General features: G+C 40.9%; 2 protein-coding genes and 1 non-coding gene across 6 annotated transcripts; all 3 read left to right on the forward strand.

The window, feature by feature from the left end:
• The first annotated feature begins 243 nt into the window (after window positions 1-243).
• On the forward strand, window positions 244-10655 carry dtwd2 (DTW domain containing 2). Its single transcript, XM_023984288.1, has 6 exons — window positions 244-479; window positions 2693-2783; window positions 4755-4849; window positions 4939-5167; window positions 6747-6878; window positions 10228-10655. Exons 1-6 carry the CDS (start codon window positions 283-285, stop codon window positions 10405-10407), a joined length of 924 nt encoding a protein of 307 aa, XP_023840056.1. The 5' UTR covers window positions 244-282; the 3' UTR covers window positions 10408-10655.
• A 736-nt stretch (window positions 10656-11391) lies between these two features.
• trnag-ccc (transfer RNA glycine (anticodon CCC)) lies at window positions 11392-11462 on the forward strand. Its single transcript has one exon. It is a non-coding gene; the product is annotated as a tRNA-Gly (tRNA).
• A 206-nt stretch (window positions 11463-11668) lies between these two features.
• Window positions 11669-22036, forward strand: LOC111961769 (cytotoxic granule associated RNA binding protein TIA1). 4 transcript variants are annotated; one of them, XM_023984290.2, is made up of 12 exons: window positions 11669-11920; window positions 13367-13463; window positions 14532-14630; window positions 16017-16071; window positions 16314-16401; window positions 16781-16856; window positions 17134-17242; window positions 17380-17475; window positions 17595-17679; window positions 17902-18052; window positions 18519-18664; window positions 18953-22036. In XM_023984290.2, exons 1-12 carry the CDS (start codon window positions 11892-11894, stop codon window positions 19089-19091), a joined length of 1170 nt encoding a protein of 389 aa, XP_023840058.1. In that variant the 5' UTR covers window positions 11669-11891; the 3' UTR covers window positions 19092-22036. The 4 variants fall into 4 exon arrangements, with proteins under 4 accessions (XP_023840058.1, XP_023840057.1, XP_023840059.1 ...); XM_023984289.2 differs by having other exon boundaries at window positions 11670-11920; window positions 18516-18664; XM_023984291.2 differs by having other exon boundaries at window positions 11670-11920; window positions 17902-18040; window positions 18516-18664.

The raw sequence follows: 22036 nt of genomic DNA on the forward strand, positions 1-22036 counted from the left end.
CTCCACTGATATACAGTGATTTGCATTGGGGGCATTTAATTAACCCTGTTTTAAAACCCACATTTAATGCAAATGTGAACGAATATGAATTTATGAACAAATATGAATCATTGTTAATGTTTAGAGAATTATTTTTCATACACATGAATAAATACAGGTTAATGACACCTTCCTACTATTACGTGGTGGACTTTTATTTAGAAAATGTCCGAAATTCCGTAACCCGGAAGTTCTTCTGGTGTTACTGACGAGAAGCTGATACGAGTTTCCCTTCATTTTTTCATGTTCCATACAATTGTAATGGACACAACATGCCAAGGTCTCTCAGATCTTTCCCTAAACCACCCTCTTGCTCCAGTTGAATCTGCCAATTGTGGCAGCTCTTCTTCGCAAGATGACGAAGACGTGGACGGCTTTGGGGATCTGCGATCTCTGCCTGTAGATGTCTGCGAGAGACGACCCACATGTTTACGATGTTGGTAAGTTCACTGGGAGCACCGCAACAAAATATAGAAGTTACCAGTATCTTCGCCACCACCATTGATTCATAGTATGTGAATGAAAGCTTTATCAGTCAAATATTTAGGATTAGCTAGTTACTGTAATGGACCATCACATATCCAGTTACAATTTTGTAGCTACAACTGGGGTGTATTGATTACACGAATTCATGCCAAACGCAACAGTTTGGATTAATGATTAGACCCGTGGTACCCTGTGGGAGCCTTGGAGGCAACCCGCCTAAGAGACAAGCTAGCTACAGGAGGATATTCATTCTCTCCATTAACTATTCTGGTGCTTCTAACGAGACGATATGTGGAAGGATTCCCTCGCGAGGCTAGGGGTAGACTAATTCTCAAATAGTACAGGGCTTCATTCATTATGCCCAGGGTTGTGTAGGCTACTTTCTAAATGTAATCCGTTACAGTTACAAGTTACCTGTCCAAAGTTGTAATCAGTAACGTAATTTTTAGATTACCCCAAACGCAGTAACAATCTGATTTAGATTAATTTACTTTTAGATTACTTTCCCCTTAAGAGGCATTAGAAGAAGACACAAATGTATGTTATCATTCGAATGACATCTATTGCAGGATAAATCTATGTCTAAGTTTACATAGCTGGCCATATATGGGTGTAAAATGTTACTTTATGGGTTGGTTATGTAGGCTTCTTCTAACCCATTGCTTTCTCCTACATATAATAATACGATTAAATTATATCTTTACATTAAAAACCAAAGTCTATCAGAATTCCAGTCATTCCAATAAATGTTATACCTCTTGATCTTCAAGAATAAGACTTGGAAATATGGAAGTATAGATTAGCCAAATTATTTTACCTGAGTATGACTCCAAAACTAAGGACATATTAGCCAGCCCTACTCTGTTGTTTATGATTTTGTTGGCATGGAGGAATGATTGGGCTCATTGAAGGGTTTTTCTTAATTTTTTTCAACGAGTAGGTGTGTCCAAACTTTGGACTGGTACTGTATATTTAATATTTATGAATCCCAAAATGGATGTAGCAACTACAGCTTGTCCCTTTAAGTCTATCAAAAGTGTGCAAGCATGTGTCCATTAGGCCTATGGATTTATTTTATCAGCATAAATTAGATTGATCAATAAAAGCCCCACTTTTATTCCGTAGGCTTGGATCCGCATTATGCAGCTGTTGCAAGAGCGCATTTTTCATTTGCTGTCCACTGGTTTCAAAAACAATGATTGATAGACAGTTTAAACTTATTGAATTCAACCATTATTGGGTTCAAATACACATTTAGGTTTGTGAACAGCCACCTACAACAACCACAATCCGTAATGCGCAAATAGCTAAATGAAAGAGCAGCAGAGTGATTCACATCAATGCGCAATGTAGATGTCAATAATAAGTGATATCCGTATCGCCAAAGACTACACCACTACTGTCATCCTTACCTCCAAGCGTTTATTCAAGTTGGATTATCTTTGGATGCCGACAGCAGTCGCACCATTATAAGACATAGCTTGGACTGGGGCCTACAAAAGCCTGTTAATGCCCTTTTCCCGCGATCCATCAAACACATATGGTGTGTCATCATAGTGGTCTGACTTGTGGTCAGACTCGCTCAGGTGGAACAACGCCTTTTTTCAATGCTGATTTTAATGTCATTTAGAAAACAGATTTTTTTTGCGCAAACATCCCTTCTGAATTTAAAACTAATCCTCAAAGTAATCATCTAGTTTTTCAAAAGTATTGGTAATCTGATTACAGTATTTTTTCTGGTAACGGATTACAGTTACCATTTTTTGTAATCCCTTACATGTAACAGATTACATGTAATCCGTTACTCCCCAACCCTGATTTATGTATTGCAAAGGATACCATTTACCAGACTCAACAGGAAGCAAACGGGGAGGGACCTGCCTGAACTTGTCCAATACAAAACTCTAGTTTTTGTTGCAAAATGTTTTCCGTTTGGACTAAACATTTTGGAACAGAATCAGCATAAATATGAATACCACCCCAGTACTGAGTCCTTTATCTGCACACTGATTTGTGGACAGGTGAAAGCAAATTCTCAGCAGTCATCCACCATAGTTATACCTTTCACCTCTCCCTGGCAGTCACATATAAAGGTATGCGATGAGAAAGGTAGTTATTTAAGACTGTTTGGGACACATCTTCACTCTCTCCTCTTCTCTCCAAACAGCCGTCCCCAGAAGGTGTGTCTCTGCCCGTTCCTGCCAGTCCACCCCCTGGAGGTCTCCACGTGTCTGTACATCGTACAGCATCCTGCAGAGGTGGGGTGTGTGGGGGGGGGGTCGTTCCATATGATTTCAATCACTTTCTGACTGCGCCGCTTTTGATTTGGACGAAACCACCCTGTATTCAAGAGTATGCTGTGTCTCAACTGATGGCAGGCACAACACAAACACAACATAAACACCTCAGATGATGTAAAATAGGGTTTGAGCTACAACATACACAACCGTTCAAAAGTTTGGGGTCACTTAGAAATGTCCTTGTTTTTGAAAGAAAAGCCCCAAAAATTGCCCATTAAAATAACATAAAACTGATCAGAAATACAGTGTAGATATTGTTAATGTTGTAAATGACTATTGTAGCTGGAAACGGCTGATTTAAAAAAATAATAATAATAAAAAAAAAAACGGAATATCTACATAGGCGTACAGAGGCCCATTATCAGCAACCATCATTCCTGTGTTCCAATGGCATATTGTGTTAGCTAATCCAAGTTTATCATTTTAAAAGGCTAATTGATATTTAGAAAATCTTTTGCAATTATGTTAGCACAGCTGAAAACTGTTGTTTTGATTAAAGAAGCAATAAAACTGGCCTTCTTTAGACTAGTTGAGTATCTGGAGCATCAGCATTTGTGGGTTCGATTACAGGCTCAAAATGGCCAGAAACAAAGAACTTTCTTCTGAAACTCATCAGTCTATTCTTGTTCTGAGAAATGAAGGCTGTTCAATGCGAGAAATTGCCAAGAAACTGAAGATCGCTTTCAACGCTGTGTACTACTCCTTTCACAGAACAGCGCAAACTGGCTCTAACCAGAATAGAAAGAGGAGTGGGAGGCCCCGGTGCACAACTGAGCAAGGGGACAAGTACATTAGGGTGTCTAGTTTGAGAAACAGACGCCTCACAAGTCCTCAGCTGGCAGCTTCATTAAATAGTATCCGCAAAACACCAGTCTCAACGTTAACCATGAAGAGGAGACTCTGGGATGCTGGCCTTCTAGGCAGAGTAGCAAAGAAAAAGCCATATCTCAGACTGGCCAATGAACTGAAAAGATTAAGATGGGCAAAAGAACTGAAAAGATTAAGATGGGCAAAAGAACACAGACACTGGACAGAGGAACCCTGCCTAGAAGGCCAGCATCCCAGAGTCGGCTCTTCACTGACTTACATGTGGTCGGCGGTTGTGGGACCGGTTCGACGTACTGCCAAATTCTCTAAAATGATGTTAGAGGCGGCTTATGGTAGATAAATAAGTATTTAATTATCTGGCAACATCTCTGGTGGACATTCTTGCAGTCAGCATGCCAATTGCATGCTCCTTCAACTTGAGACATTTGTGGCATTGGGTTGTGACAAAACTGCACAATTTAAGAGTGGCCATTTGATGTCCCCAGCACAAGGTGCACCTGTGTAATGATCATACTGTTTAATCAGCTTCTTGATATGTCACACCTGTCAGGTCGATGGATTGTTTTAGCAAAGGAGAAATGCTCACTAACAGGGATGTAAACAAATTTGTGCACACAATTTGAGAGAAATAAGCTTTTTGTGAGTATGGAACATTTCTGAGATCCTTTATCTCATGAAACATAGGACCAACACTTTATATGTTGCGTTTATATTTTTGTTCAGTATATATCAAACTCAACCATTTTTCTAAACGGTGATGAAGACATGGCTGTCTCATGGTAGGTGGAGTAGACAAAATGGGTCAACGTTGAGCCCCTCAATGTTTTGGCATTCAGGTCCAAAAAGTCACTTTGACCACTTCTACCATGGGCAAACATGTATGGAAGTTTTCGTTCAAATCACAAGGGGTCCATTAATAAAGTGATTAAAATCCTATGGAACGACTCACTCACAACCCTGAGTTTAGCCCTTGAGTAAGGCCCCAAACTGCTTCAGGGTTACTGCTCTGCAGCTGACCCTATGCTCCTCCGATCCAGTGTGTGTGGTTGGGTACTGTGTCAGTAAAAATAACAATGGAAATTATTTTCTCTGTGTTTTCAGGAGAGTCGAGCGCTTCGTACCGTTCCTCTCCTTGCTGCGTGTTTGCCCCCAGGAAAATGCAAGGTCTTGGTGGGAAGGAGATTCAATGAAGAGAGGTAAACATTTATCTTTATGTTGGTTCGATACTGAACATTACATGTACATCATTCTCTCTAAACATGTTGCCTCTCTCTCTGCCTTACAGGAACCCAGAGCTGGCTGCAGTGTGTCGAGACAGCAGAACCCTGATACTGTACCCGGGACCAGATGCTCAGAACCTGGAGGAGCTAGTCCAGAAACAAGACCGGGACCAGGACAGGATGGGAGAGCAATTTGTGAGGGCAGTGGGACCCAATGTCATCATCATCGATGGCACCTGGAGCCAGGCAAAAGATATGTTCCTCAGAAACACCCTGCTCCACCAGCCCAAACAGGTGGAACAGCTATACTCCAACAGGGCACAATACAGTGCCTTGCAAAAGTATTCATCCACCTTGGAGCTCTTTTTCTATTTTGTTGCATTACAACCTGTAATTTAAATGGTTTTTTATTTGGATTTCATGTAATGGACATACACAAAATAGTCCAAATTGGTGAAGTGAAATGAAAAAAATTACTTGTTTAAAAAATGTAAAAACAGATTAGTGGTGCGTGCATATGTATTCTTCCCCTTTGCTATGAAGCCCCCAAATAAGATCTGGTGCAATCAATTACCTACAGCAGTCACATAATTAGTTAAATGTATACCTGTGTGCAATCTAAGTGTCACATGATCTGTCACATGATCTCAGTGTATATATACACCTGTTCTGAAAGGCCCCAGAGTATGCAACACCACTAAGCAAGAGGCACCACCAAGCAAGCGGCACCATGAAGACCAAGGAGCTGTCCAAACAGGCCAGGGATAAAGTTGTGGAGAAGTACAGATCAGGGTTGGGTTATAAAAAAAATATTAAAAAATTTGAACATCCCACGGAGCACCATTAATTCCATTATTAAAAGATTTAAAGAATATGGCACCACAACAAAACTGCCAAGAGAGGGCTGCACACCAAAACTCACGGACCAGGCAAAGAGGGCATTAATCAGAGGGGCAAGAAGGGCATTAATCAGAGAGGCAACAAAGAGACCAAAGATAACACTGAAGGAGCTGCAAAGCTCCACAGCAGAGATTGGAGTATCTGTCCATAGGACCACTTTAAGCCGTACACTCCACAGAGCTGGGCTTTACGGAAGTGGCCAGAAAAAAGCAGTTGCTTATAGAAAAAAATAAGCAAACACGTTTGGTGTATGCCAAAGGGCATGTGGGAGACTCCCCAAACATATGGAAGAAGGTATTCTGGTCAGATGAGTCTAAAATTGAGATCTTTGGCCATCAAGGAAAATGCTATGTCTGGCGCAAACCCAACACCTCTCATCACCCCGAGAACAAAATCCCCACAGTGAAGCATGGTGTTGGCAGCATCATGCTGTGGGGATGTTTTTCATCGGCAGGGACTGGGAAACTGGTCGGAATGATGGCGCTAAATACAGGGAAATTCTTGAGGGAAACCTGTTTCAGTCTCCCAGAGATTTGAGACTGGGACGGAGGTTCACCTTCCAGCAGGACAATGACCCTAAGCATACTGCTAAAGCAACACGCAAGTGGTTTAAAGGGAACCCTTTAAATGTCTTGGATTGCTGTACACCAGGGGAACCCATCCAGCTTGAAGGAGCTGGAGCAGTTTTGTCTTGAAGAATGGGCAAAAATCCCAGTGACTAGATGTGCCAAGCTTATAGACACACCCCAAGATACTCGCAGCTATAATAAAGGGTGTGAATACTTTCGTAAGTCACTGTAGATTGAGTATAATGGAACCAGGTTTCTTTACACCAGGGGTGTATTGATTAAGTACAATAGAGCCAATGCAATAGTCCCAAAAGTGCAATCTACAAGCCAAATCAAGGGCTTTCAAGTATATGGTCTGGTTATTTTTATTGCTGAAATGGAGTCTGCTGCGTTGTGTATTTCAGGTACAGCTGAGCAGGAGTGAGCAGACTAGCCAGTATGTGATCCGTTCTCAGCCATCTAACATCTGCCTGTCCACCCTGGAGTGTGCTGCTGTCACCCTGTCCATCCTAGAGAGGAACGAAGCAATACAGGAGGTGGGTAGCATATAGACCTATACTGTACGTGACATGACAATCATATATATATATTTATATATATACAGACAATCATACTTGTTCTACAAATCTAATTTTATTGGTCACATATGCATGGTTAGCAGATGTTATTGCGAGTGTAGCGAAATGCTTTTGCTTCTAGTTCCGACAGCAATATCTAACATGTAATCTAACAATTCCACAACAACTACCTAATACACACATTAAGTTTTTCACAATCCCTGACATTTAATCCTAGTAAAAATTCCCTGTCTTAGGTCAGTTAGGATCACCACTTTATTTGAAGAATGTGAAATGTCAGAATAATAGTAGATAGAATGATTTATTTCAGATTTTATTTATTTCATCACATTCCCAGTGGGTCAGACTTTTACATACACTCAATTAGTATTTGGTAGCATTGCCTTTAAATTGTTTAACTTGGGTCAAACGTTTCAGGTAGCCTTCCACAAGCTTCCCACAATAAGTTTGGTGAATTTTGGCCCATTCCTCCTGACAGAGCTGGTGTAACTGAGTCAGGTTGGTAGGCCTCCTTGCTCGTACGCGCTTTTTCAGTTCTGCCCACAAATTGTCTATGGGATTGAGGTCAGGGCTTTGTGATGGCCACTCCAATACCTTGACTTTGTTGTCCTTAAGCCATTTTTCCACAACTTTGGAAGTATGCTTGGGGTCATTGTCCATTTGGAAGACCCATTTGCGACCAAGCTTTAACTTCCTGACTGATGTCTTGAGATGTTGCTTCAATATATCCACATAATTTTCCTTTCTCATGATGCCATCTATTTTGTGAAGTGCACCTGTCCCTCCTGCAGCAAGGCACCCCCACACCATGATGCTGCCACCCCCGTGCTTCACGGTTGGGATGGTGTTCTTGGCTTGCAAGCTTCCCCCTTTTTCCTCCAAACATAATGATGGTCATTATGGCCAACAGTTCTATTTTTGTTTCATCAGACCAGAGGACATTTCTCCAAAAAGTACAATCTTTGTCCCCATGTGCAGTTGCAAACCTTAGTCTGGCTTTTTTATGGCGGTTTTGGAGCAGTGGCTTCTTCCTTGCTGAGCGGCTTTTCCGGTTATGTTGAAAAAGCACTTGTTTTACTGCTGATATAGATACTTTTGTACCTGTTTCCTCCAGCATCTTCACAAGGTTTTTTGCTGTTCTGGGATTGATTTTCATTTTTCGCACCAAAGTACGTTCATCTCTAGGAGACAGAACGCGTCTCCTTCCTGAGCGGTATGACGGCTGCGCGGTCCCATGGTGTTTATACTTGCGTACTATTGTTTGTACAGATGAACGTGGTACCTTCAGGCGTTTGGAAATTGCTCCCAAGGATGAACCAGAATTGTGGAGGTCTACAATTGTTTTTCTGAGGTCTTGGCTGATTACTTTTGATTTTCCCATGATGTCAAGCAAAAAGGCACTGAGTTTGAAGGTAATCCATCCACAGGTACACCTCCAATTGACTCAAATGATGTCAATTAGCCTATTAGAAGCTTCTAATGCCATGACATCATTTTCTGGAATTTTCCAAGCTATTTAAAGGCACAGTCAACTTAGTGTATGTAAACTTCTGACCCACTGGATTTGTGATAAAGTGAAATAATCTGTCTGTAAGCAATTGTTGAAAAAATTTGTGGTGTGGTTAAAAAATGAGTTTTAATGATTCCAACCTAAGTGTATGTAAACTTCCGACTTCAACTGTGCGTCTCATGTCTGAGCCGTTGAATTGCGACTCCACTTTGTCTCTATACTTACATTTCGCTTGTTTAATTGCCTTGTGGAGGGAATAACTAGACTGTTTGTATTCGGCTATATTCCCAGTCACCTTTCCATGGTTAAATGCGGAGGTTCGCGCTTTCAGTTTTGCAGGAATGCCACCATCTATCCACGGTTTCTGCTTAGGGTAGGTTTTAAGTCACTGTAGGTACAACATCTCCTATACACTTCCTTATAAACTCACTCATTGAATCGGCGTATACGTCAATATTATTCTCTGAGGCTACCCGGGAACATGTTCCAGTCCGCGTGATCAAAACAATCTTGAAGCATGGATTCTGATTGGTCAGACCAGCATTGAATAGTCCTTAGCATGGGTACATCCTGTTTGAGTTTCTTCCTATAGGAAGGGAGGCGCAAAATGGAGTCATGGTTGGATTTGCCAAAGGGAGGGCGGGGGAGGGCCTTTTATGCATCGCTGAAGTTAGAGTAGCAGTGATCCAGTGTTTTACCAGCGCGAGTGCTACAGTCAATATGCTGATAGAATTTAGGTAGCCTTGTTCTCAAATGTGCTTTGTTAAAATCCCCAGCTACAATAAATGCCGCCTCAAGATATATGGTTTCCAGTTTGCATAATAGACAACATCCATTTCTATCTGTACTTTCTATAACGTTTCACGACTTCTACCCTCCTTACCTTACCCTCTTGAGTAGTGTTGGGGGTAATGTATTATAAAGCAACGTGTTACAGTAATAATAAAAATATTATAGTAACCAGTAATGTAATGGAGTTACTGCTCCAATTTGAGTAATAATAATATAGTTTCTGATCAAATAAATAGATTGTTACTTTTGTCATCATTCCCTTCCTATTAGTTATTGATCCAAGTAAATATTTGTGATTATTATTCTCTCTCTAATGGTGCAATATATATATATTTTTAAACCCATCCCAGATTCAAATTTGTTTTCGTCCTCAGTCTCACTAAGTTCCTGTTCATGCACGCACTACTACTAACTGCTTTAATGAGAGAGATGAAAAATGACAGAAGCGTCTAAAACATTGACTTTCTTAAAGTGGAAGTACTCTGCAAAGGCAACACAAAACTCGTATCGAAAAACCCCCTGATACCTAACTGCTGCTGAAGATGTCTGTAGGCCTACCTCATTCAAACAACCAAGGCTTGATTGTAATCATTTAGCAGGACAGGGTGTAAAATTAGGGAGAGCTGAACAAGCTTTTAGCTGGGTATGTAGTAGATGAAATGCTGCCCTTATCCATGGTAGAATCTGTCATTATTAAGGTACTTGTTTTGGTGTATAGGCCTACTTAACGTAACGTTGTTTACATTTAGTGAGGACGTGTGTAACGCAAAAAAGTAAAAAAATAAGTAGTGTAACAAATTACTTTTCCCAAGGAGTAATAAGTGAAGTAATTAGTTATTGTTGAAAGAAGTAACGCGTAATGAATAATATGACTTTTTGTGAGTAAAGACCCAAACACTGCTCCTGAGCATAAGGCCGCTACAGACCCACACCATGATGGCGGATGGCCCTTTGTAGCAATCTGCCTGTACGTGACTGTACATTTCCTCTTCCTGTCCCTTCCAGGTTCTGTTGAAGCCTCTGCAGGCTTTGTGCTCTTTCCAGCTGCAGCATGGGGCCCTGGTCCACCACAGCAAGGAACACCTGATACGACACGGCATTTACGACAAACAGATGCCCACGAACAAACGCAAGATCAAGAGAATGGAGAATCTTATTACTAACCAGCACATCTGCCCTAGATGAGGGACTACTAGGTTGTTTATGAAATAAAAGAACACTCTGGCCTATCCTCATATAGTACACTACTTTTGACCTGAGTGCAATTTGGATTAATCAACGTTTCTTCCACCTCACCCAGATGTGTACAGAGCACTGAAATTCAGACCCCTGGGTCAGTGTGGCTACCCCCTATATTTCCAAACCAATGTGTGGTTATTTGAAATTGTCTTATTTGTTTTTATACATGTGTTGAAATAAATAAGTAAAGTGTCTGCTGTCTAATTTGATTATGCAGGACTTGATGGCATGGTGCATAGTGGTGGGAAAAAGTACCCAGTTGTTATACTTGAGTAAAGTAAAGATACCTTAATAGAAAACGACTAATGTGAATACTAGAGTAAAATTCTGAAATTATTTATTTTTAAATGTAATTGCAAAAATATACTTCAGCATCAAAAGTTTAAATATGTTTTACATTCCTTATGTTTTTATTTTATTCACCGATAGTCAGGGCACACTCCAACACTCAGACATTTACTTTTGTGTTTAGTGAGTCCATCAGATCAGTGGTTGAAGAGATGACCAGGGATATTCTCTTCATACATATGTGAATGTTCCTGTCCTGCTAAGCATTCTACGTGTAACAAGTACTTTTGGGTGTCAGGGAAAATGTATGGAGTAAAAAGTACATTATTTTATTTAGGAATGTAGAGGGGTAAAAGTTGTCAAATATGAATAGTAAAGTACAGATACCCCCAAAAAACTACAAGTAACGTATTTATTTAACCTTTATTTAACTAGGCAAGTCACGTTACTGAAGTACTTTACACCACTGATGGTGCATATAACTTCAGTGAGGACACCTGAACCGTATTTGTCCTAACCCAGCCACATTCAAAATCATTGACAAGAGGAACACATCTTAATAAATGTAAAATTGCAATTAAAGGGAAGTTATACAGTATTACAGTGAGGGTTAAATACCCAAATTATCCGAGCAATTGTAATGCGCCGCTGGTGTAGTGGTATCATGCAAGATTCCCATTCTTGCGACCCGGGTTCGATTCCCGGGCGGCGCACTTATTTTGTTACATTCTATCACAATTTTCTCCTACATTTTACATACACATAAAAACAAATATCCAACATGCCATCCATAGCGCAAATCATATGTTACTGTTAATCAATCGTTGCATTACAAGTCTTATTTTGGTCATCGCGCCATCCTGCCAGTACATTCACCAAAGCCACAGTGCGCATGCGATGCTATACCTTAGCGATGCCGTATATCCGCTCTCTTTCTCCGCCATTTTATGTCGCTTTTCTATTGTTCATAATTGAAGTTAGCAGGGGCGGCGGAGCGATTTACTGCGCATTAAAACATTTTTGGATATTGCTCAGTGGACATCAGCAAAATAGGGTAAAGGAGCAAGAATCCAAGGTCATCATAGAATACGACACACGTGGATTTTTCTCTCAGGGTTCGATCTCAACCTCGGTCGGAAAATATGATGGACGACGAAACACCCAAGACCCTGTATGTATGAATAGCGGCACGCTATTAGCTAGCCGAATGACCATTTATTTCAAGTAGCAGTGCATTGGTCTTATGTGTCAATTGCATTTTTATATGATGTGGTTCATAATAATCATGTCAGCCATTTCTCTACCCCCCTGTTTATTAGCTAGCTAGTTGTGAGCCAGCCAACTGGGTTTATGATGGAAATGCACTGGCTAATAGGCTAGTTAACTAACATGTCAGACGTGTCCATTTCTAAGACAAAGGCACTGTAGCCACCTATGCTGTAGAAGAGAACATGTTGCGACTTGCAAAATTGTCTCTAAAGCCACCTTTTTAGATCTCAACATTTAGAGATATTGTGATGTTCTTATTCGCCTATGGGAGTTACATTTGCATTTTGTGTATTTTGGTAATATCATATTTGAGTTAGACTAACGTTCGCATGATTAGCAGGATAACTAGCTATCTTGCTTACTAACTCTTGTCGACAGCATGCCGGGCCTCTAAATTAGCTTCTGTATCATGCTGAGCAATGCTGTTGTCGTCAGCCCGATAACGTTACATTTCTACACCGGTGTCCATACAGTATTCAAGAAAGCACAACCTAACTGCTAACGTTGGCTAGCTAGCTATACCTACACTGCTCGGCATACATCAATGACCAATAATAGTCGGACATCAATGTGTTATCTGTTGCTGTTGGCTAACTACCTACCATACCTCAACAAATGAGATTCAGTATGTCAGCTAACTAACATGAATGTGTTGGTTGCAACTACGACACTGGCCATGCTAGATAATGCACATATAGAAATTGTTGAATGCAATGTAAAAGCGCGGCCTAGTCCTCTCGGAAGCCCAGATTCTAGGGCCTCGGCGCCTAATTTAGGATATTCTAACTGTGAATGTTACTTACTCTATACATTTGTGTTAGTTTTTCTCGCAGTAGACACAAACTGTGACACTAACATAATCTGTCTTGAAAATGTTGCAAATATTATGTTCAGTAGCTGTAAAAGCCAGGTGTCTACTTTCCAAACAAAGCCGGCTAACGTTAACATAAGGCATAACATAAGGCAGTGCCATACACTGGTTGTGTATGGCACTGCCTTATGTTATGGTTTCAGTTTCACCTCAGTTGTCTTCATGTGGCCACTGTTGCTATATGGTGCCTTGCATGGGCTGGTATCCATTTTAAGATTTGAAGTCCCAATATCTTCTTAATTGTTAGCTGTGAGGTAGAATACACTGAGTTAAAGGGATAGTTCGCCCCAAAATAAGAAACAATTCCAGACGGTTTCATACCGCTGTACTTTGTCGATGGTGGTGAACTATCCATTTTAAATCCAGATCTTCACAACCACACTTCCTTGTCTATCAGCTAAGTGGAGCATTCGTTGTCTTGTATTTGCTGAGTTGAACCCAGGGTGTCCATGCTGATGTGTTGTCACTGTGCTGCAGGTATGTGGGGAACCTGTCCCGGGATGTGACTGAAGCCCTCATCATGCAGCTGTTTGGACAGATCGGCCCCTGCAAGAGCTGTAAAATGATAGTAGACGTGAGTCCTTCCTATTGGCTAGGAATGAACCTTCTCCAATCAGATTCAACTCAGAATTACTTACCACTGCACCATGTTCAGTCAGAACAAATGGGAGAGAATGTTTTGAAATGGAAAAACAAAAAGGGCATTATGATTAGACTTGGAGCTGGGCGTTATGGACAAAAATCCATATTGCGATAAATTGCCTGCATTATGATGATGACAATGAATAGGATAAGTTTATAATTTTATTGTGCACTGCAGTTTTTGTAAATTATCATTGAAACTACTACTAGTTTGATGGTTCTAGGCACCAATTGTCCCATTAACAATCACCCATATTAGATAATTAATTTCAAACTTCACATTTCTCTAGTATAGGCTACTTCTTTTAAAGAACAATATCAGCAAAATGCCTGCGATAAGTGATTGGTATGGTCGGTTTCGATCATTTTCGGTTTAACGTCCCATCTGTATTTGGACTCGTTGAGAGGGGTACCACTGCTTCAAAAACATTTTCTCTAGTTTTGTCCCTACTGAGCGCCGACCATGACTAGGGGCCTATTCAGTGGTCTGCAACACATTGCAGATGGGAATTTAATGTATAAAGCCTAAACAAAAACAAATATGACCACACAATTCCCTGTTCTACATGACAGAGGGATATCTGTCCTACACACTATTGCTTTATCTGGCACCCACTGAAAGTGACCCAGGACTGACTAGCCAAATAGGACAGAATAGCTTTGACCAGTAATAGTCAGCTGCCAGTTTAAGAACACATTGTACTGTTGCGAGTTTTTTTTCTGGGTTTGATTTACATTGAGTGTCAAGCTAAATAGAAGGAAGATTGTTTGGCCAATTTGTAAATGATGATGAATGATAATGGATTTTATTTGTATAGGCTAACTGGAGTATAAAATGCTTTACATTTTAATTGTTTTTATTTAACTAGGCAAGTCAGTTAGGAACAAATTCTTATTTAAGGAGGGAGACTCAACTAGGCCTACATTTTACAAGGGTAGGATGAAACGGTGGGCAGGTCTGGTGTCAAAGGTAAAGTTCCTGTCCCCTGTTCCCCTCCAGACGGCAGGTAATGACCCATACTGCTTTGTGGAGTTCTACGAACACAGGCACGCTGCCTCGTCACTCGCAGCAATGAATGGTCGTAAAATAATGGGTAAGGTAAGCTATCGTATCTACAGGGTGAGTCTGGTTGGGGAGGGGAAGGAGGAGAGGGTTGGCCTACTTGATGTAGGTCTGGAAAGGTCAGATGGGTGCAAGCAATATGGCGGCCCTATGAGGAATGGTTAGGGGTGGGGTTGATTTGGGACTGGGTATCACATGGAATCACGTTATCAGTTCAATCTCAACAGTTGACATTAAACATCAGGGAGTATGACATGCATGGAATGTTTCCTCATTGAGCAATAATACCGCAACACCAGAATGTATTATTATTATTTTTTTTAAATATAAGTAGGCTACATTTGAATGGTCTTGCAGCATTCCTTACAACGGTAGGCTACTGTCTCCATTCCTCACATGTCTAAAGATAGCCCAGATAAGACTACATATTCCACACAAATGTTGTGTAGATGCCATTCTATATAAATTAGGATCAATCTGCAGGCCTCAATCTCTAATTAATGGGGAAGTTTGACATTGGCACCATCTAATTCAGTCATATTACAATCTTTCCCATTCATTTGGGTTTGAAGCCAGCAGATCTCGCAATGTAAATGAAACGTCTGGTTCATTTGACCTGGGGGAGATGCTGAATGAAGGAGCGTGGATGACGGATTGCACTTGAATTCAAACACTATGATACTCCTGTTGATAAGATGTTATGTATTTATTTTTTGCTAGCTACTGATTTGGGACCCTGGCCACCTGACCCTGGCCATCCCAGATTGGTTGTAGCTAATAGGCTTACTACTCTACATACTATTTAATCCTACTGGTAGAAACAGCTTCTGGACATCACCCATGTACAGTTTCATGCTCAGAAGAGAACTTGGCATAGGCAATTAATATTGGCAGCATGTCCAATGACTTTAAACCTGGTTGGGTTGTGTAATCTTTCTAAGTAGTGTTCCCCATTGACCGGTTTCAAATTACACTCCTATACTTCTACCCTTATTTTTCTGTACACTGTGTTCTTTTGCAAAAATCCTTTGCATAAAGAATCCAACTAATACTATTTATATCTTTAAAGACACATTCAGTTGAAAATATTTTATCCTCAACAGGTATTGAAGGACCATTTGAGGAGTAATACAAGTTCGTAAAATTCACTTGTTTGTAAGTCCCTTGTTATTTGGACCTTTTTTTTTTTTATTTTTTTTTTTACTTCCTAGACGTTTTGTTCCAAATTTGATTGATTGGACGGTGAGACTGAATTGTGACGTAGTCTGAGTGTGACCAGGCTTTCCCTCTATCACTGGTGTGACTACAACAAGCCCTCTAATAGGCTGACAGACGCGTGCTGTACAAGTAAGGCTTGCTTTTCACCCCTCTTTCCATCCCCCTCTATCTTTTTCTCTTTCCATCTCTCTTTCTCTTCTTTAGGAGGTCAAGGTGAACTGGGCCACAACCCCTAGCAGCCAGAAGAAAGACACAAGCAGTGAGTACTATCTCTATTAATACTTTGACATGCACTGTACCTAACTGTTAAAGGAGTAGTGCCTATATAAAGCATGGAAACTTAATAATTATTCAAATGTGGCTAGACTTTGTATGGGGCATTTAGAGCACACTTGTGTTATCCAATATTATTCCAAGAATCGTTAGCATTGCTGCCTAAAATGATTTGACTTTTTGTCACCTTCAAAAATGTTTTATACACATGATTCTGTTTGTGTTCAGATCACTTCCATGTTTTCGTTGGAGACCTCAGTCCTGAAATCACCACGGATGACATCAAAGCTGCTTTCGCCCCCTTTGGGAGGATATCGTGAGTTATCTGTTTCTCCCTACCCCAGTTATCTCGCTTATGCTTATTCAAAAACACTACAAAGATATGTTCCTTCAATCGTGAATGTATTGATTGAACACGAGAACAAGCTGTATTCGCAGCATTCATCTGTAAAATATGTTCTCTACAGGTCTTTTTGGAGTATGTCTCTCAACAAGCAGCTAATGAAATACTAATCACAGCACTTGTTAGTATCATACTTATCATCCAGTGCTTTACAGCAATGTGGGGCCAAAACCTCCCTGGACAGCAACCCAGTTAGTCGGTGGCAAGGAAAAGCTTCCTAGAAACACAGATGGATCAGTTGGCAGAGGCCATAACTTCCTATTGTCTTGCTAACAGTAGTCTCTGTCCACAGTGATGCTCGGGTGGTGAAAGACATGGCTACTGGCAAATCTAAAGGCTATGGCTTTGTGTCCTTCTTCAACAAATGGGTGAGTGCCCGCCCCCTCCCATTCTCGGCTTACTGTGCTGCATCTGGGTTGGTTGTTTGCAAGAAATCATTAGCATCGGAGCAGTGTGAGACTCCATTCCTTTTTTGTGTCCCCCCTCAGACGTCACCCAGCAATGTTTAGCCAAGCAAATACCACCCTGTAATTCAGTAGCTACTTTGAGCTACGGAGTTTACATGGGTGAAGACGTGAATTAGATTCTATGTTACACCATTATTACTATCACTATGCATAATAAATGGTATGCCTTTGTGTGTAGGATGCAGAGAATGCCATCCAACAGATGGGAGGTCAGTGGTTGGGAGGACGGCAGATCAGGACTAACTGGGCCACCAGGAAGCCCCCTGCGCCCAAAGCCACCTACGAGAGTGAGTTAGACACACCACTCTAAAGAATGACTCGCGCTACACCTGCTGGCATCCGATTTGGAAAAAAAGAAATGAAAAAAATTGGCATCTATTTTTTCCATTCATGTTTTAAATCAACCTTCTCCCCTGTGGAGCAGCAAACACCAAACACCTGTCGTTTGAAGAGGTTGTGAACCAGTCCAGTCCCAGCAACTGTACCGTCTACTGTGGAGGTGTCACAACAGGCCTCACAGGTCAGAACCTCAAGACAATCTGTACTATGGAAGTCACAACATAGCTTGCAGGTTATTTAGATGGAATATGTGATGTCATTGGTGACCCCATCCTTACTGATGTACCTTGTTGTTTCCAGAGCAACTGATGAGGCAGACCTTCACCCCCTTCGGTCAGATCATGGAGATCAGAGTTTTCCCAGACAAAGGCTACTCATTTGTGAGGTAAGTCCATGCAGATTGTCTACAGAATACACTGTTACAGAAGCCCTTATTCCAACAGAGTAACCCAGAATCACAGCAAAAGCTGGTCATCTCCAGGTGAAAACGTGGCACGTTTGACTGCTGACCAGGTGTCTGCATCTCTAGTTCGATGGGAAGAGCCCTGATGGTGACCTTGGAAGTTGTTTGGGAGATTTTCCTCTCACCTGCGTCTCCCTGGTATAGGTTCAACTCCCACGAGGGAGCGGCCCACGCCATAGTGTCAGTGAACGGGACGTCCATAGATGGTCACGTGGTGAAGTGTTACTGGGGGAAAGAAACCACAGACATGGTCAGCCCCATGCAGCAGGTACAGATGCCTCAGGTAAGACCGCAGGTAACAGCACTTCCTTTCTCATACAACATCCTTTATACTCTCTTAGATATTATACATGTGTAATAACATGGATATAATATACATGTGTAATAACATGGATATAATATACATGTGTAATAACATGGGTATATTATACATGTGTAATAACATGGGTATAATATACATGTGTAATAACATGGATATAATATACATGGGTAATAACATGGATATATTATACATGGGTAATAACATGGATATATTATACATGGGTAATAACATGGATATATTATACATGGGTAATAACATGGATATATTATACATGTGTAATAACATATCTACATGCTCAGTTTTAGGGGCTTGATGTAGCAGTTAGCCCAATTTGCTGCGCTTATGGGTATCTAAGGAAACAGAAAACATAGTAGACTCATTTTGATCCAATAGTTCATCAATTACATAATTTGAAACCTAAGTGTTGTCTCCACAGCAGAACAAAATAGGTTTTGCGGCGCAGCCCTACGGCCAGTATGCCCAGTGGTACGGTAACGCCCAGCAGATTGGCCAATACGTCCCAAACGGGTGGCAGGTGCCCACCTACGGAGTCTACGGACAGGCCTGGAACCAGCAGGGATTCAAGTGAGTACTCATGGACTCCTAGAGGGAAGGGAACAAGTTGTTTGAAGGAAATGCACCCCAGATGTCAGGAGACGTGTATAACATTTCAGCCCAGATGTTGGGAGGAGACTTGTTTAACATCAGTGGCCCTTGAAGATCAATCTTAACTTCTTGTTCATGTCGTTGCGCTCTCTCTTCATCCCTCATTACCTTTACCCTCCTGTCCTTTAACCATCACCGATTTTGTGTTTACACCTTTCTCTCCCCATCCTTCATCTATCCTCTAACCTCCATGTTGTCTCTGTGTAGCCATTTACAGGCGGGTGCAGGGTGGACGGGCGTGGGAGCCGTCAGTAATGGCGGTGTGGTGGAGCCTGGACAGGGAGTCAATGGGACTGTGCTGGCCAACCAGTCCGGCATGGGCACCGCTGGCTACCACACCCACTGATCAGCGTTGGCCTGGCGGCCCAGAGTCGGCCTCCTACCCTCCACAACAGGGATCCTATACAGGGGGTGGGGGGGCCAACATGTGCCCTGTCTTTTACAACATGATTAAGAACTCTATGACGGGGAGGGGGGGGGGGGGGGTTCCCCTGTCCGTCCCCCCCCCCCCCCCAACCTGTTTTTACATGTAAGTTTTAAGGTGGAGAAGAGGAGGAAACGCTTGTGTGTCATTGGCGATAGAGTTGCCCAGTTGCCCAGTCCTGGTATATAAGATACACACGTGTGTGTATACAGTACCAGTAAAAAGTTTGGACACACCTACTTATTCCAGGGTTATTATTTATTTGTACTATTTTCTAAATTGTAGAATAATAGTAAAGACATCAAAACTATGAAATAACACATGGAATCATGTAGTAACCAAAAAAAGAGTTAAACAAATCAAAATAAATGTTATATTTGAGATTCTTCAAATTAGACACCATTTACCTTGACAGCTTTGCACATTCTTGGCATTCTCTCAACCAGCTTCATGAGGAATGCTTTTCCAACTTTCTTGAAGGAGTTCCCACATGCTGAACACTGCTTTTCCTTCACTCTGTGATCCAACTCATCCCAAACCATCTCAATTGGGTTGAGGTCGGGTGATTGTAGAATCCAGGTCATCTAATATAGCTCTCATCACTCTCCTTCCTGGTCAAATAGCCCTTACACAGCCTGGAGGTGTCATTGTCCTGTTGAAAACAACTTATAGTCCCACTAAGCGCAAACCAGAAGGGATGGCGTATCGCTGCAGAATGCTGTGGTAGCCATGCTGGTTAAGTGTGCCTTGAATTCTATAAATAAATCAGACAGTGTCACCGGCAAAGCACCATCACACCTCGTCCTCCATACTTCACGTGGAACCACACATGCAGAGATCATCCGTTAAACTACCATGTGTTTCACAAAGACACGGCTGTTGGAACCAAAATCTAATTTGGACTCATCAGACCAAAGGAAAGATTTCTACCGGTCTCATGTCCATTTGTCGTGTTTCTTGGCCCAAGCAAGTCTCTTCTTATTGCTGTCCTTTAGTAGTGGTTTCTTTCCGCAATTGGACCATGAAGGCCTGATTCACACAGTTTCCTCTGAACAGTTGATGTCTGTTACTTGAACTCTGTGTAGCATTTATTTGGGATGCAATTTCTGAGGCTGGTAACTAATGAACTTATCCTCAGTAGCAGAGGTAATTCTGGGTCAACCATTCCTGTGACGGTCCTCATGAGAGTCAGTTTCATCATAGCGCTTGATGGTTTTTGCGACTGCACTTGAAGAAACTTTCAAAGTTCTTGAAATGTCCTGCTTTGACTGACCTTCATGTCTTAAAGTAATGATGGACTGTCATTTCTCTTTGCTTATTTGAGTTTTTCTTGACATAATATGGACTTAGCCTTATTTGGTAAAAGACGATCTTCTGTATACCAACTCCTACCTAGTCACAACACAACTGATTGGCTGAAAGGCATTCAGAAGGAAAATTCCACAAATTAACTTTTAACAAAGCACACCTCTTAATTGAAATGCATTCCAGGTGACTACCTCATGAAGCTGGTTGAGAGAATGCCAAGAGGGTGCATAGCTGTCATCAAAGCAAAGGGTGGCTAATTTGAAGAATATAAAATATATGTTGATTACTTTAACACTTTTTTTTGCTTACTACATGATTCCATATGTGTTATTTCATAATTTTGATGTCTTCACTATTCTACAATGCAGAAAATAGTCAAACAAAAAAAACAACTGGAATGAGTAGGTGTCTGAACTTTTGACTGGTACTGTATACATGCGTACACACACCCTACAACTGACTCATGAATCAAAAAGGACTATGCCATTTTTAATTAAAGTACTATTAAATGATAGACTTATTTTGGATTTGCTTTTTCTCGTTGGTTTGTTTAGAACGATTTCCACTGCTGATATCGTTAAGAAACGAGCTTTGCCTTTTTGTTTTTTGTTTGTTTTGGGACTCATTTTAAAGAAATGTTTAAAGCAATGACTCCATGGAATCATGTGAAATGTAAGAACCTTTTTTTGTTTTTTATGTTTATAAAAAACGAATGAAATGGATGTCAACTGTTGTATTTTTTTTTAAATTTCAATATCTCAACTAAGAAACAATTGCAGGGATTACTGCCACTGTTCTTCTTTCTTTTAAAGGCAGACAAATATTGCACAATACTATTACTTAGTTACCTTTTCACAAAATTTGATGTTACACAAATTCTAGGTATTTTGAATTGTTTTGCATTCCACTTTTTTCCTTTTGAAACTTGTTTTAGGAGGGCGTACGTACGTATACTGTTTTGTATGTAAATAACCCAAGAAAGTCTGTTCAACTGTTCTGACGCTGTATAAAGAGGGAAAAACCTCATGTTAATTATGGAAGCTTGCTTGCTTTTTGACGGCCAGGGCTGGGGATTTAAACTAGACTGGGGCATATTAGCATCACTGCTAAATGCTAGTCCATTACAATGTAGGGACAGTGCAACATTTGATTCTTCCAGGGGCCTGAGGAGAGCGAACGGCAGTGCAAAAATGATCTATACTGAAAAGTAATGTAGAATTAAAGTTATTCTGTGTATAAAACCTAAATATTGAACTTTTTGGTGTTTTTTTTATGACAAAGTAGTAAATGGTTATCAAACATAAAATAAAAAAAACTTGAATGGATCATAATTTTGCACTGTGCCCCCCCCCCCCCCCATGGAGTTGTTTAAATAATACAGTTGGATGAGACCCATTGTGTTGCCTTATTTTGAGTTAATTTAATTTTAACCAACCAATTTATCATAGAGTAGGCAGTGCCTAAGGATAGACCTTATGTTTTGGGGGTGGGGTTATGTTGCTGATGCTATAACGTGTTCTTGCTTTGTCCCATTAAAATGCTGATGCTTATAAACATTG

This window comes from Salvelinus sp. IW2-2015, linkage group LG4q.1:29 (genome assembly GCF_002910315.2).
Source record: "Salvelinus sp. IW2-2015 linkage group LG4q.1:29, ASM291031v2, whole genome shotgun sequence".
Taxonomy (NCBI): Eukaryota; Metazoa; Chordata; class Actinopteri; order Salmoniformes; family Salmonidae; genus Salvelinus; species Salvelinus sp. IW2-2015.

Coding starts and splice junctions, on each gene's coding strand:
- dtwd2 (XM_023984288.1), top strand. CDS start 283: ATGTTCCATACAATTGTAATGGACACAACATGCCAAGGTCTCTCAGAT. Junction 2,784..4,754: donor TCGTACAGCATCCTGCAGAG/GTGGGGTGTGTG, acceptor CTGTGTTTTCAG/GAGAGTCGAGCGCTTCGTAC. Junction 5,168..6,746: donor TGCTCCACCAGCCCAAACAG/GTGGAACAGCTA, acceptor TGTGTATTTCAG/GTACAGCTGAGCAGGAGTGA.
- LOC111961769 (XM_023984289.2), top strand. CDS start 11,892: ATGATGGACGACGAAACACCCAAGACCCT. Junction 16,072..16,313: donor CCAGAAGAAAGACACAAGCA/GTGAGTACTATC, acceptor GTTTGTGTTCAG/ATCACTTCCATGTTTTCGTT. Junction 16,857..17,133: donor TGTCCTTCTTCAACAAATGG/GTGAGTGCCCGC, acceptor CTTTGTGTGTAG/GATGCAGAGAATGCCATCCA.